At 40.4% G+C, this 15,902-nt stretch overlaps 1 protein-coding gene across 5 annotated transcripts in view; it reads left to right on the top strand.

Annotated features, from left to right (window-relative positions):
• Positions 1–9,820, top strand: part of SPSB4 (splA/ryanodine receptor domain and SOCS box containing 4) — an 81,049-nt gene extending 71,229 nt beyond the window's left edge. For all 5 annotated transcript variants that reach the window (XM_032119806.1, XM_032119802.1, XM_032119804.1 and 2 more), the window contains one exon: positions 8,519–9,820. In XM_032119806.1, the coding sequence (XP_031975697.1) occupies positions 8,519–8,646 (128 nt within the window). In that variant the 3' untranslated portion in view covers positions 8,647–9,820. The remainder of the gene's footprint in view (positions 1–8,518) is intronic.
• Positions 9,821–15,902: the final 6,082 nt, after the last annotated feature.

The raw sequence follows: 15,902 nt of genomic DNA, 5'->3' as shown, positions 1-15,902 counted from the left end.
ACATGTCACACAAAACGCAACAGGTATAAAAGAGGCCAGTGGGAGAAGGGCAGAGGGGGCAGTCAGGCAATCAGGGACCCACTGGGTTCAGCGCATAGTCCAACATTTTGGTTCTTTGCATGCTTCTCATTCATTCTCTTCCCTTTTCCCTCTCCTCCTCTCATCCTTGATTAGCTAACCCAAAATAAAAATGTGTTTAAGAACAGCTGTGAAAACGTACGAGTTTGAATTTTAGGATATTATAATCAGTATGATTAGGTTTCCCACCAAGAGATCTCCTCATCTGCTGTCATGCTGTTAAGGCAGAAATGTGTTAATGAATTAAAGGAATCAGAAGAGGTTCACCAAAAATATCTTTGACTTCCTGCCCCCCTTTCCTGAGCAATAAGGACTTGTTCACAGCCGTAAAGGTGGTTATAGGTGTGTGCCTATGCATGCTATTTTATATGCCCTTTTATGAAACACATCTCATGAAGAGATGAAATGCAAGGAATTGTTTCAGTGTATTTCAGTCAGGGTGTTGCTCACAGTGTGCGGGTGCCTGTTGGAATAGTTGTCTGCAGTGGTTTGTCCTTGAATCCTGAACTTTCCTTCAACTTTTTCTGTTATTACTTTGTCTATAAATCTGTCTATAACCCCTGAACAACATTGTCTTTGAACTCCGGTGCATCTACTCAGTGAAATTCTCATCCCAGCTTTAATCTTCTCTCACCTTGATACATTTTAACTTCCCTGTTTATGGGCTGGCACACAAGCTGAATTTAATGGTGATAAATGTGTTTCTGAGATTAAAAGCTATAAAGTATATATTACGGATTATTCTGAGCCAAATCTTCATTCCCAGCGTGGTAAATTTGGGGAAGTTCGAGCAGGGAGGAGCTAGGGAGCCTGTGGTTGTAGCTTAGGCTCATCTCTGATGTCAAACACTTGGTTTTGTTTGTTGGTTTTAAAGGGCGCCTGTTAATTTTTGGTGTCTTTGCTATACAGGACATTTAAATTATCACTGAAGCAACTGTCCCAATTTACCTTCACACTGTGTTCAAGAGCAAAGCTTGAAATGTGGAAGTATCTGCGGGGAGAAGAACAACAAACAAATCAAGGCAGAAAGGAAATCTTTCCAGCCCATCCTCCTTTATTTACATTTTCCTGATGCACATAGGGAATGAATTCATGTGTCCTTCCTCTTTCAGAAGGGAAGTGGCCACTGGTTTTGCTTATGCTCTTTGTCAGCATGCAAATTTATCAAGATATGGCAAAACCAGTTTAATACAGAGCCTTGCTCCATTTAAAAAAAAAAAAAAAGCCACTTGTTTGCTGTTAAAATTTCTTAGTATCTGACTCTCTTGCAGTTTCTGATTCAGAGCAGTATAATTTAGTAATCTGAATTGTAGAAAGAGTGTGTTAAAATGTTTTAAAATAGGAGTTGTACATGTGGTTTTGGAGGTGGTGATGGAAATTGAATTATTATGATGCATATATACATTTAAATTAGCAGTTGTAATTCAGAAAAAGAAGATTTTCAGGTGAGTTTCCCAGTGAGGTGTGCTTGTAGATTTGGCCTGGGCCAGACTTTGACTGTGCTTGTTCTTCATATTAAATGTGGTGGATCAGGGCTTTTTTTGGGTCGATCATAAACCTACCTAGAGGGTAAGAACTATTAGAGACCACGAGGAGCCTCTCAAGAGGGGTCACTGCAGGTGTAGGTGTGTATAACTATGGATATAGCCTTCCTACAAATGTACACAGACAAATTACTTTTCCTAAAACACTCCTATAACCAATACGACTAAAAAAAATGTTTAGGCCTATGCTTAAGTCTACTAAGTTGAAATCTTTAGGAGTAAATTTTAAGCCTGTGTTGAATTAATTGAATTTAGGCTCTGGTGCTCATGAGTCAGGACCAGTTGTCTGAGTCTTGTGTCTACCTCCCAGGAGATTACAAGCTCTGAACTGCAAAAAGGACATTGCACGGAGCTGTGTATTTGTGCTGAAAGGACAGATTATTTATCGAAGCCATAACAAGAGGCCACTGGCTTTGGGGCTTGGTTTTGGTTTGTTTTCGTTCTGTTCTGCTTTTCAACCATTTTCCTCTCAAGAAAGCACAGCTGGAGAGCATTAACTGAAAACAAATGATGCTGCAGAATATCTGCTTGTTCACTGCTGCTCTTTCTGCTTAATTCTGCTAAATGCTGCTTGATTGAAGTTTTGAACTGCCCTTAATTGCATCATTTAACACTTAAAAGCCAAAGGTATCTGTAAACTAATCCTCCCTGCCCAGCCCAAGGCATGCAGAGGAGTGTGGGGGAGGGTTACCCCTGAGCCCTTCCCCCTGTTCAAGCTTTCTTGCCTTCCTTTCTCCCTTTAACATACTAAATTCCAAGTGCCGAATTTTTGTGGGATGCGGGTGAGCTCAAATACAGGGCGGTGTTTGTGTTGTTTTTGTATTTCACCTTCCCCACCGTGCCTGCTAAAAGCGAGGGGCGGGTGTGGACAGCACAGAGCTGTAGTTGTGCAGGCAGACAACTGTTGGAGACAGTGGCTCCTTATCAGCCGTGCCTGGTAACACAACATCTCCCCATCTGCCACCCGGGAGCTTTGGAGGACCGAGTGCCAAAGCTCCCAGCTGCCTGGGAAGGGGCTGCCGGCGGGGGCGGATGGATAAACCTGGGACTTAGGGGAAAATGACAGTGCTGTCCTGCAAATCACGCTGTGCCCTTTGGAATTGCAGAATTCTCGAGAGAGGTGATTGCTCTGGATCGCCTGGACCGTGATTTAAATGTGATTTCTAAGGTGCTTCACTTAGGAAGTTAGGCTGCACAGAGCTTAAAGACATCTGTGGGGAAAATAGATAAGTGTTATCCTTTGTCCGAGTTTTCGTTGCTGTTAGGAGATTTATTAGCATTTTTTATGGCTGGTCGTAGCCTGTGTTCTTTAATATATTATTTGCAATTTCCTTTCTCTAGATTGTGCCATTTGAGGAACACAGCTCAAATTCTCCATCAGTTGCATCAGGGAAGCCATAAATATGTCACAAGGGGTGTATTTATGTACCCTATTATGCTTTGGAAAGAATTTGGCCTGTACTGTGTAAAATTAAAACAATAATTAAGCTTTGACAGAAAGGTTGGAAGGAAAACTCCTGGCTTACATATATTTGTGTTCTTATTGTGTGTGATAATTAAATGGTAGTTACAGATTTCTGCATACTCTAAATCACCCTAATGGAAACACTTAGGCCACGTTACCTCTTAGCAGGTGTCTTAATAACTGGAGGAGGGATGAAAATTGAGGAAAAAGGATTTAATAAAAGCATGCTGCAGTCTGTAATACGGTGGGCACTTGAGTGCACTGCTGGGGGACAGAGGATTGTCCCTCGGAGCAGGTAAACATCAGGGAGCTGAGTGCTGGCAAGCTGTGGAGGAGCTTTCCCATCCCTCTTTCTGCATGTGGGAGTCCCACCAGAGCAGGCCCAGTGTAGGACTGATGCCTCGTGTCCATATTGGAGCCCTTTCCATGGCAAGGGATCAGTCGTTGGGAGACACCATCCCTCTGAAGATCATGATGCTCACTGATCTTGGCAAAGTATGAGGTAAAAATGGAGCAGTGAAAGGCAGTGCTGGGCAAAACCTGAGTGCTGCTGACTTAGAGAGGTAAAGACTCAGGAGCAGGAAGGGGAACTGGGCAATAACCACAAAGTGTGGAAAATACAGAAAACCTTGTGCCATGTAGGACACAAACAGTGGCATTGGGATATGAACAGTGGTGTCAGGATAGGAACAGTGCCATCCTGTTTTTTCCTTCTTTCCAGACTGCTCTCTGTGCACTGGCTGTGCAGCACTTCTGCAAGACTTCTTTCTTGAGGCATTGTGGCTTCAGCTCCTTAATGAGCTGCCTCATCCCTTGTGGGGAGTGCAAAGTTGGGACTGGAGAGATGTCCTCCACTTATTTAATGATGTGCTATCCCATCTCTGTCTCCTAACACTGTATTTTTTTTTTTTTTTAAATCTAACTTTAAAACTGCCTTTCAGCAGTTGGAAATATTAACATGGATCACTGAATATAAGTGCTTTTTAGTAAGTTTAAGGTCAAAACTATGGAAATATAAGGTAGCTTGGTGTCTTAGGTATGTATATGAAATAACTAAAAAAAAAAAAAATTCTTAATTTTTGGTGACATCAATTCTTATAAAAACTTCCTTTGTCTTTCACCCAGCTTTAATTTTGCTGATTGTGGTTCCCCCTCCCAGTTATATCTGCTTTGATAACATGAGATAAAAATACGTTCTTCCTAGATTATTGAAAGCCATGAACATGAGGTGCTGTTAGAGCTTTACAAATTTATTTTAAAAAATAGTGTTGTCATTTGGCAAATAAGTGTTGTGTGCTAAGAGCTGCTCTTTTGTGTGAGCCATATGTAACATTGCAGTTAATAACATTTAGTGTTATCGGCTGCTAGATGACTTTATCTCAACTACAAAAGCCTGTTTGCAGAGAGGAGGCAGCCTTGCTGGAGTGCCAGATTGTTAAATAACTGCAGGTTGCCAAAACTAAATGAACTTTTCGGCTGGTAATGATGTGCAAATTGCTCTCAAAAATGTATGTGCACTGGAGGAATGCTCACAAGCACAGGGTTGTGTCTGGTTACAAACTTCTTTGCCTTTGTCCTTAACCCAGCAATGACACCGTTAGAGTGAATGTATCTGTATGTATAATAATACAGTTTTGTGTTGTTCATAGCTGAATAGTTACTTAATAGCTATTTTAATTAATGTAAGTAACCAAATATATATTTAAGGGATTTTTAAGTTATTAGCTATTATGTTAAATAGCCATTTTAGCTGTGTTGTGGCCCTCTTGGTGAAATGCAGCTCTGGGTGAGAGGAGTGCTCCCAAAGTGTTCCCCTGGGTGTGACTGTAGTGTAGGGAAAGGAAGATTTGCAAATGGCCTTTTTTTAAACTACTGGTACCAGACGGGGAGACACAGGAATTCAACACTGACATGTCAATTAAGCAGTATTTTTTTTATAATTAATTTTTTATATTTTTTATTTTCTTGAAAAATAATTTCCTGTAATATGGCAGATATGAGGAGATACCTTCGGGTGAAGAGGTCTCAGAGTAAACTTTGAATGAGAAGGTGATTAGTTAAAGTACGTTCAGGAAGGTGGCTGGAGTTGGCCCAGGCATGGAGCTATGTTACCCAAAAGCTGCAGTTCCTCCCCAGGTGCTGCTGCAGCCCAGAGGAAGCGCTGGATTTCCTGTGCAAGGCTTGCTCCCTTGCCCTGGAGTGTCTCGCCTTGGATTTCTTAGCCTGGTTGGGAATTTTGTACAAAGAGCCATTCTTGTGAATCATGTTTTCTTTGCAATTTTGCATTCCAGCTCAGCAATTCATTCCTTCTTTTTCTAATGGCAAGGACATTCCTGGAGTTCACATGACTTTGGAAAAATGGTTAGTTCAGGTTCTTCTGGGGGCCTTGAATGTTCCAGTTGCAATCTGTTGGGGGTTGTTTTAAAAATACAACTCTTGGTATACCTAATATGCATTAGAAGTAGTGGGATGTTCAGACAAACAGTTAATATCCCTGAATTTAAGAGTTTTTCAAAGGTAAATATTTAAAGGTGTGGAAGAAAGGCTTTTTCAGTAGCCAAGTTAAAGCTAACGATGTGGCCTCAGAGTATTCATCTTCCCAACCCTCGCATTATTAGACTCTTCCCAGCAGTATTTGTATGACCTCAAATGAAAACAGCATTTTGGAAATATGATTTGAGCGTTTGAATGTGCTGTGGAGTGTTTTGGATACATCAAGTCTGTGTGCGTGTTTCAGGTGGGGTGCATGGCAACATCCTCAGGTTGAACCAGTCCTTTCCTTTCTGGAAGGACTGAGTTACTCGTGCTTTTATTCCTGCTTTGTAAAATACGTTGTAAAAATGTGAGATGTGGTGAAAGGGGAGTGCTGGCATTAAGGTACACACGAAATCGTTAATGATGGTTCTGTTGAGCTAGGCTGCCTGAAAAATGTCAGTCTTTAATTTTAAAGTTCTGCCTTGGTCCCATAAATTATTTTGAAATTAAGATTATTTCTTTTTCTGAATTTAATTTTTATTCATTTAGGACTGTGCACAGCTACATAAATTTTTAACTTAAAACGCTCTTATTACAATTTTTTCTCAAGTTATTACAACCAGCACCCAGAAAACACAATTTTTATTTAGTATTGTAGGACTAACCTGTTCTGAATTTGTTGTAGGTTTGAACTGCTGTCGGGCAGAATAAAAAGAATATAGTTCAATTTTCAAGTTGCAAAAACACATTTAGTATGTGCAATTTAGCAGCTGTTGCAAACACTTGAGGGCATTTCTTCAGCATTTGAAAATTCCCTGTAGAAGTGAGACAGGAGACATTCATTTCGCATTTCAAGCTTGAAAAATAATTTAACCTTTCCTTAAATTATGTTTTGAAGTTTGGGATTGACGCTGTGCCTGGCTGCACAGATGGTTACATTTTACATATTCCTTTGTCTAGGGAAAAAAAAAGAGACCACATGGTCAGTTAATGGCTTTAAACACTCCTAGTCCTCATTTTATATCTTCCTAATGGGACCTCAGAGATTGTGGGAAGATACTCAGAAAACTGTTGTTTATGGTGTAAGACTTGTAAGATGTGTTGTAATCTGTGTCCCAGAACTCATGAGCTATTTTTGCTCCTGCTTATTAATCCTGGTTAATGAATTTTACAGCTTCATCCCTTAAGATTTAACATTCATAATTCTGCTGTGGAAAAAATTGAAACTAAGATCACCGATGTGTAGAAAATGTTGCTTTGTTACTGGAATGTGAGGGCTCTTATTTTGTAATTTTTAATAGGTAAAATTATCAATGAGGTGTATTTTCAAGAAGTAGACTCCATATCAAGTCACTGAAATGGGTTACAAGCTAAAAAAGCTTTAGTCTTTCAGAATGCTTTCTAAGCTTTTTTGCAGCCACTTTGGGGAAATACCATAGTGAACCGTGGACAACACAAATCAAATGTGTTGCTGGGATAAATGATGGAAAATCTATTAAGTCAGTGGTGTGTCACCAGAGCAGACAATTACAGCGTATAAAACCAGTCCTTAATTGGATATTTTGTGATTTGCAATGATTTTTTTTTTTTTAAGTAGTTTTAAAAATATCAGCTAACAAATTGATAGATTAACACAGAATTATAGAATAAAGTCATGGAATGGTTTGGGTTAAAAGGGACTTTAAAGGTCATCTGGTTCCATCCCCCTGCCGTGAGAGGACACCTTCCACTAGACACAGTGTGTGTAAACCTGCACGTGGCACATAAAAGAGTGCTCTACAATGTTGAGCGCTTTTAAGAAATCTGTCAAGTTTATAAAATGTCGTCACTACAGTATAGGCACAGGACTTTTTTCCCCTCCATTTGAAAGTGCTAGTAAGGGTTTTAAGGCTACTTCTGTTTTATCATGTAAAGAGGAAGAGCTTCCTTTAGAGTTCTTACCCTTTTAAACCAGCACGTGCAAAAAAATCCATCTGGTTGGAGTTCTTAAAGATAGCGGTAACTGGTACAAGACTTCACAGCTTTATTCCAGTTCCCGTGGCAAAAAGATTTCCATTGCCAACACTGCAGTCACAGAGATGGTTCTTGCTACTATGAGGTGGAAATTTTATGATGTTCCTGCAGTTCTGTGCAAGCTTTGCAGGCCAGGATGAGACGTAGGGGTGAGATGGTTTGAGATGCTGGGGATCAGTGTTTGGGTCTCCAGTATTAAGTGCTATCAGCGAGGCATTTCTGGCAGATACTTAATTCACTTTGATTAAATTAAACTTGAGACATCTGAAGATGTTGTTTATATATTTTGGGGGTGTTGGTGTACATCCATATCAGAACACACACCCTGCCTTCCAGTCAGCCAAATTCTCCTCCCCTAATTCATTCACAGAGGAAAAGGTTATGTTTCCTCTAGATTTTTGAGGGTGTTTTGTTTGGTTTTTTCTTCCAAGGAACTTCCTAGAAAGTAAGGAAAAGCACTGTTGGCTGAGAAGTTTGGTTACCCCTAAGTGCCAGTGCCAGTTCCAGTTCCTAAGATGCAGAAGGAGCTGGGATGTAAAGGTCAGGAGCTGCCAGTGTAGTTCGCGTTAACACAACATGACAAATGTTGTATTATAAACACAGAAACTCTTTGTCTTGTTTGAGATCTGGAAATGTAGGAACTTCTCATGCTGCAGCTTAGTAGGGTGGCCTGAGGAGTGGTTTGGCATTATTATTGTAAACTTCACAGATAAAGAAACTTAGTGTGAAACTTCGCAGCGCCTTACCATGGGTGAAACATAGAAAATTCTGCCTTGGTTTCTAGTGATTATCTTAACTGCTTCAAGATACCAAGGTTTTCCCAATACCATTACTATCTTTATGACTGATCGATAGAATACAGAATCTCTGTTAATAAATAAAACATCTGTAAATGGAGCTGCTGAAAAATTAACTCTTTCTTTTCTTTCTCCTGTTTTTCCAGCGGAACCCCTGCCTTTAATGGACTTGTGCCGAAGATCAATTCGTTTTGCTCTTGGCAGAGACCGCCTGCATGACATAGAAATTCTACCTTTGCCTCTGTCTCTGAAAAATTATTTACAGTACCAATAAGACATCTAGAACCCTCTGGCCTCACATTGGACTTCATCAATGCAAATGGCAGAAAATTGTTTACAACAAAATATAAATCTTTGTGATGGACACTTAAGTGTTATTTAATTTTTAATATATATTTTTTTTCTGAACCAGTGAAAGCAGGTCACTGTGGGGGACTACTAAAGAATGTGAAAACATTGATTTGATTGAGGTTCATGTGTTACCTGTTGCCTGTTGTGTTTACAGTCCTGAAGGCTAAAATTCTCATCTCTCATACATTGGTTTATCTTTGTTGCCTCTGGTAAATGCCAATAGAAAATCTGACCTGCAAGATTCACTGTCCTGCAGGACAGAGCATTCTTCAATATTATGATTTTTATTTTTCTTTTTCTTTCTCTCTCCTACACTTTACCCCAATAAATAAATTAGCAAAAGTCTTGACAGTAACTTCTGAAAAATATTTAAACCTTGTCTTTGGTAAGCAGAGTTGTTGAGAGTTCTGCATGTTCAGTGCTCAACATAATTAGGCCTATAATATCTAAAAGCTCTAATGTTTAAAAAAAGCAGGTTATTGTGTAGAAGAAGAGAACGTGGTTTAAAAACATGAGAGGAAAAAAATGGTTTATGTGTCAGATCAGTTTCTGGACTTGGTAACAGTAAGGTGCAGTTCGTTGTTTTCAAGACCAAATCTAGTCCCTCCAAAGTTCTGCAGTTTAAAACAAAGTGTTCACTTTGTCCCAAGAATTTAGGATATTCATATTTTAGAAAGCTTGTCACTTTTTTTTATTTGAACAAATTTATGATTTTTATGTGGTATGAACTCTAAGTACTTTGTTTTCTTTTTAATGTATGTGTGGTTATAATGTTTATTTATCTGTTTAGCATCTGTGGAGTTCTCATTTAACTGTTTCCCATCTTGGGGTGACTGATTTTGGTTTTCTCCCCAACTCAATCTGAAATGTATCAATTTTTCAGGCTCATCCCTTTTTTTTTAAGATGCTGCTTTCTGTTTGCGTTTCTTACATGTTTCAAGTTATCTGCCTGAATCATTATCTAGTTTTTAAACTGGAAGTTGTTGTTATGGCAGAATGTCCAATGTTTAGACTGAGCTGCCTTCAGCATATTTTAATGTGAATTTACTGATGAATGAGGAGAAAATTTCTAATAAAGTCTACTGTCCAAAGTAAAACTCCTCTCTCCTTTGATGAAGTGTTAAAACCTGTACTGCTCGTAGCCCAGAGGTGAAGTTCAGTTCGTCATGCAGCATTGCAAATGCTTCTGTTTTGTTTTTCTGTGGGATTGCTGTTCTGGGTTCCTGTGTGAGAGATGTGGCAGGCAGCGTCCTGTCCCATTCCTGACTTGTCCCACTCACCGTGAGTGTGGCCTTGCTCTTGCTCCCAATACCATTCTGCTCAGATTCCTCAGAACAAAACCTTACTTCTGAGCCAAGCTGTGCTTTGGGACTTGGTGCTTTTGAGGCAGGTTGGAGTTTGACTGCTGTGCACTGGTGATCCAGGCAAAATCACAGCTCACAGAGGGCTGCCCTGCTCTCAGTCACCTCTGGGAACAGAATTACAGTTCCAGCTGGCAAAAAGAAATGTGAGATACAACAACACAAGCAAGAGTGGAAGCAACAAGGGCAAGGTAACACAGGGGTGTCAAAAATGAAATAACTAATATTTGCTTGTCTGGGCTTAACTGTAAGCTGATGTCTGCTTCAGCATGGAATTATTTTAGACTTGCTTTCACTTAAGGTGAGAAGTACATACTGCATTCCTTCCCTTAATCTTAACAGAGGGGAAGAAACTACCGCAGTGATCCCCATTTTTTACTTTTCCTGCTTGCTTTTATTTCATTTAAATGTTTTGTCTCAGTAGGTACGTAGGAAGAAGGAGCTATAAAATTATGATAGCTAACACAAAAGGCAGAACAAAGCTGTGCCAAGTGATCTGTTGTAAGCAAGGTAAGCACCTGTTCAGGAATGGCAGAGCAATCCTGGTAGATCTTATTTTTCCACCCCCAAAGTCCATGTAAGGTAAGCATTCCCTAAAGCTAGTGTTCTACTGTAACTACAGACTTCATGTTCCTTTGAATAACTGCAGTGACACAAGTGTTCTTTCACGTGACCCAGGCCAACAGCTTCTTAATGTTACGGTAAAGTCGGAACTGATATCATAAGACAAACGAATGGTGCCTCTGTATCTTAATTAACCTAATTACAGTTGCATTGGAATGTCAGTTGGTGCCCTTTCTGTGATGATTCCTCTAAACCAAACATCCTTACTTTAACTTTCAAATATTTTTTCTAACACTTAGTGTCTTCCAAGGAGTGCTTGTTCTACAGGAACGATAATTTTCTTCTTTTACTGTTTCCTAATTGCATGTTGTGATTCTGTGGATGGTAGATAAACTCCTTTGTATGGGATTAGGGCCATGTTTTTGGAGATCAAAGTCTTTTGGATACAGTTTTCTTGGTCCTTGTAATGAGAATGCACTGTGGAGAATATTAATGATACTTCAGTGTTCTTCCTAACCATCCCTGTGCAAATAGATTCTCTTCCAAGAGCGTTTATAGGAAACGCAGAGTACAGGTAAGGATGAATCAAGCATTGAGGCTAAACAAGTGTCAGAGAACCTTCTCACAAGGAGTACCAGGAAGAGTCTCCTCTCTGCTGGTGAGCTCCAGCCTGGGTGCTGTGTCCCTCATGTTGATTCTCCAGGCTCCCTTTACTGGAATGCAAACGTTGCTTCAGGAGGGAATTGAGCAATAATTTAGAAAGTGGCCATGCATTGGCTTTTGCCCAAATCAGAGGTCAAATGCTAAATTGTTACCTTCCTTCAACCAAAGCAGTTGAAACTTCTCAGAATCTCTATCCTGGCCACCTAAATGCAGAAAGATCCCTACCCAGAGGTCCACTCTGGGGGATATCTGACAGAGGGGATGATCACTTACTACGAAGCTGCACTCCTTTGAGATTTGGAGTGAGATCTTCCTTGACTTTGTATTTTTAATTTCCTGCCACTTCTGCCTTTCATTACATGAAAAAACATAATCGATGTGATGGTTTTCAGCTTTCACTGTGTCCCTGTGCCTGAGTAACAGAAGTGTGGCTTCTCTAGACATTCTATGGAAGTGAATTTCAGAATCACAGAATATTCTGCGTTGGAAGGACCCACAAGGATCATTGAGTCCAACTCTCAAGTGAATGGCCCATATGGGGATCAAACCCACAATCTTTTATTAGCACTCTGCTCTGACCAGCTGAGCTAATCTCACACCCAGTGTTCCCATGGCTGATAAACTGAGGGGAACAGAAGCTCTGTAATGCAAAACACAGGAGTTTGTTGTAGTATTCGATCGGAAAGGGCACATGCCTGGGAACTGCAACCAAATTGCAACCTTTGTGAGGGGTGCATGCTAATTAGTGGGTTGCAAAAGGAAATATTTTACCTACTCTGCATGTGATTTTCTAATGTGGCCGCTTCCTAGGAATTATTGAAGGTTCAGAATCCCTTCTGTTACAATAGTGGTTAAGACTTGTGGGAACATGTAGCATAGCTTCTGTTCTTTACTTCTCAGTATTCTTCACCCCTCTGCAACTCATGTGGGGTTGGGGTATTGATTTATCTCCCTGGAGGTGCTGCTTTGGTGATCACGATTCACAGGTGCTGTAATCTGAGTGACACACTCAGCTTTTAGACTTACTAAGGCTGTAATTTTCTAACACCTACATTTGGAGTCAAATTTGAGAAGCCACTGTCCTTTGGTGTAACAGCTGTCACATGTGTCCCACTACTAGGCTGAAAAAGTCTGTGCTACAAAGGCTTTATTTTGGCTTCAGATTGAACCACTGGGGATGTGTTGAAATATCTGCATTCTCATCCAGAGACAATGTAGTACAATCTGCAGGGAAACCATCAAGTTTTATTCTAGTCTTCACATGTAGTCTTTCTGGTGTTCATGCTTTTATATCAACAGATCAACTTTTGCTGTTGCGGTAGGACCTAACTTTGGAGCAGTTGCTCAGTGTTCACTTGAAGCTGGGAAAAGCTGTTACAGAGCAGACGTGTACAAATCATTTGAGTGTTTTTGATAGTTATAAAAGAGCAGCAAGCCAGAAATGCTATAAACTTTCCTTCTCATCTCCATTACAGTTGGTGTTGTTAAACTATAACCATATGTTCTCCTGTCAGTCAGCGGCAGGCACAGAACAGCCAGCTCTGTATCAGCCCCAGCAGAGCCCATTCAGGTGCAATTCCCACTGACATCAGCGGGAGATCTGCCTGAGTCAGCACTGCTGCTTTTGGTTCCCATGTAAAGATCCCCAAACATTTCCAATACATTGTATTGAGCCATACTTTATTATATGTAAGCAATCTCGAGCAGATGGTTTCTGCAGCAGTTTTTCTAATTTGGCAAAACATGCTGGCAAGTGGAGTTAGGTGAATGTTGTGAGAAAGTTGAACAAAAAAATGCATCTCGTTGAGGCTGAGAGCAGTATTCAAAGGGGAAGCCAGACTTCTTGGCTCCTTGGTGATGGTTTTTCATTTATAAACCTTTAGAATCTCACAGTGGTTTTTATTCTGTATGCTTAAAGGAATGTAGGATCTTTATCCACTCCTGTTTATCTCAAAAGAATGTCTGGTGATCATAAAGTGGAAATCCCTCTGCTTGATTCAAAAAGACACCAAAAAACCTCCTTCCTCCTTGGGAAATGTTCTCTGTAGACACAGAGCCATGGGAAAGATACAATACACATCAGCCTGGATGGTCCCCGCCTTATGTTTTTTTTTTTCTTTTTCTTGAGGTAGCAACTGTTCCTTCAGAGAAGGTGTCAGTGGGTTCTGCAGGCATTGTCTAAAATAGAAATGTTTTGAAACACCTGCAACAAAGCTAAACACCCTGCTGAAGGTATGTTGAAGCAAATTTGGGTGTACTGAGGTGGGGACGGAGAACAAAGAATCAGAGCTCAGAAGAATAGTGTTCACCTTGTTTTCTTTTTTTAGCCCCACTATTGAGTAGAAGTAAATTCAGAGTGGAAAGGAATAAAGAAAAGTTGTTCATGCTTCCATTGCCATCGAGTGTTTAGTTTAAAGCTTAAGCATCTGTTTTCCCCAGTAAACCTTTGTTGCGCAGCCTTAACATCCCAAGGCTCTACCACTGACTGCTGCAAAAGCCTCTGAATGTCTCTGGACTCTGCAGTTGGGTGTAATAGCACCCAGTTCCATGTCTTGTCCTGTTAGAACTTAATTCATTAACTTCTGGGCAAAGAGCACAGCCACTCTGTCATCATTGACACTGCTGCAGCAACATGTGGGGGTACCCAAACCAGCTCCCATCCTCAGCAGAGAGAGCCCAGCCCTTGGCAGAGCAGAGCTCAGTGTGGGGCAGCAGTTCCTGTGCCAGGCGGCAATGGGACAGCAGCGCGAGCATGTCTGCAGGCAGTGATGGATGGCTGAGCTGAAGCGGGTCTGCATTTCAGTTGGGAGGCAGCTTTGCAAATCCTGTTTAAGACAGGTGTCAGGATCAGGTACTTGCAGTTTCATTTGTGTAGCTGTGAAGATTTGTAAGGTATATATAAGCTCTGATCTCTGCAGGTGACAGCAGATGTAGAAGCAGAGCTGATGTCTTTAATAACTTTAACATATTAGGGGTGCTTACAGTGGAGACTGCTATGTTGGATTTTCATGTACTGTTTCTCTGCCTTTGAAAGCTACAGCACAAAAGGCAGGTGTCTTCAGACTTCTAGGGAAGAGCAAACAAAACACATAAATGAGCTGATATTTCTGCCAGTCCTCATGTATGACAAATGCTATTGCCAGTTCCGGATGCCTGTCACAAGCCAGCATCACAGAGGCACTTAGCTGAGATCAGAATCTTCTCAGTGGTGCCTGCATCGGTTTCCTCCATATTTACCTATTTTTTTAAGAAGAAAAAAGGTATTAAATAAAGCTACTCAAATTGTGAGCTTAACTTGAAAATGCAGTCTTCTAATGAATAAAATGCTTATATCACACTTAAGACTTTATTAGTACACAAATAACTGCTGCACAAATACCTGGGAAACTAGTGCATGTTTTTAATGGGAAAATGGTTCAGCCTTTTCTCATTTTACTGAGAAAATCAGTTTGGCAAGTGCTGTGCTTCTCATGTAGCAAAATGTGAACAGCTCTAAGGCAAGGAGCCAGAATTTCAGTGTATGCATTTGGAAGTGACTTCCTAAGCACACTAAACCTACCTGTGGCATTATTTTGGGGACTGAAGTCTTACTTCATTTGTAGATAACTTTTAACTTTTGGGAACTAATAGGATTGGGATCCTTCTAAGCTAAGTATTCTATACTCTCTTTCTCTATTGTCTAGAAATGAACCATACCAAAACCAAACTCCCCCCTTTAATTAAGCTACCTGGGTAAACTTGGCCTGGCATCAGGTGCTGCTGGTATTAAAATGTTACCCAAGTACCATCTAATTACATAAATAAACCTCCACTGGAAAAAGCCATCTAGAATAGGAAAGGATGTTTATTAAATTGGCCTCCAGAAGTACTGAGATGAATTCCAAGTGGTGCTGTAAACTTTTATGTTCTTGATTATTTGCTGATTCTCCCTCCAACCCGCCTCTACCATTTCCTGTGTACATCAAAGACAGCAGTCCAATTTTTCCATTTTTTCTTTGACCCTAAGTTTTCATACAAATAAAACTACCCAATTCTTTTATTCATTGTTACTAATCTTGGTGCATCTTTTACCTCATTTTACCTCATTACCATCTTTTACCTCATTACCATCTCTTACCTGGTATTTGAGACTCAGGCTGTGTTTCCCAAGCTGAGCTTCATGAAAATCCACCTTGTAATTTCATTCTTCTCCTCACCATCCGCTTTGGGAAAAGCATCTTACTATTGAACTTCACTGTTCATGACTCCAAGAGCCCACTCAAAAGGATATTGGGACATGTCACATTGGTGGCTTGCTGTTGAAGTGACCTAATTAGTTTTTAATGTAATAACTGTCCAGTTATTAAGGTCAGTGTCCCCAAATGGCCTCATTCTGCACATCTACACAAAGACACAGGAGACCATTCCTAATTTGCAGCTAATACACCTTTTGTCTTGTGTGTTTGCCTTTTATATGCAATTTCCCTTGACTCTTCTACTGGGGTGTCACCCTGGGAAACAGTGGGTGCTTCAGCCTTCCATGACCCCAGTTTAGTTTGCCTTTTCAGAAGGATCAGCAGTATTTAAAGTAAGAATTTGTTTTAGATCAAAG

The sequence above is a fragment of the Corvus moneduloides genome, chromosome 10 (assembly GCF_009650955.1).
Source record: "Corvus moneduloides isolate bCorMon1 chromosome 10, bCorMon1.pri, whole genome shotgun sequence".
Classification (NCBI taxonomy): Eukaryota; Metazoa; Chordata; class Aves; order Passeriformes; family Corvidae; genus Corvus; species Corvus moneduloides.
Note: the sequence above shows the minus strand (reverse complement) of the source record. Positions and strands in the feature narration are given on the sequence as shown.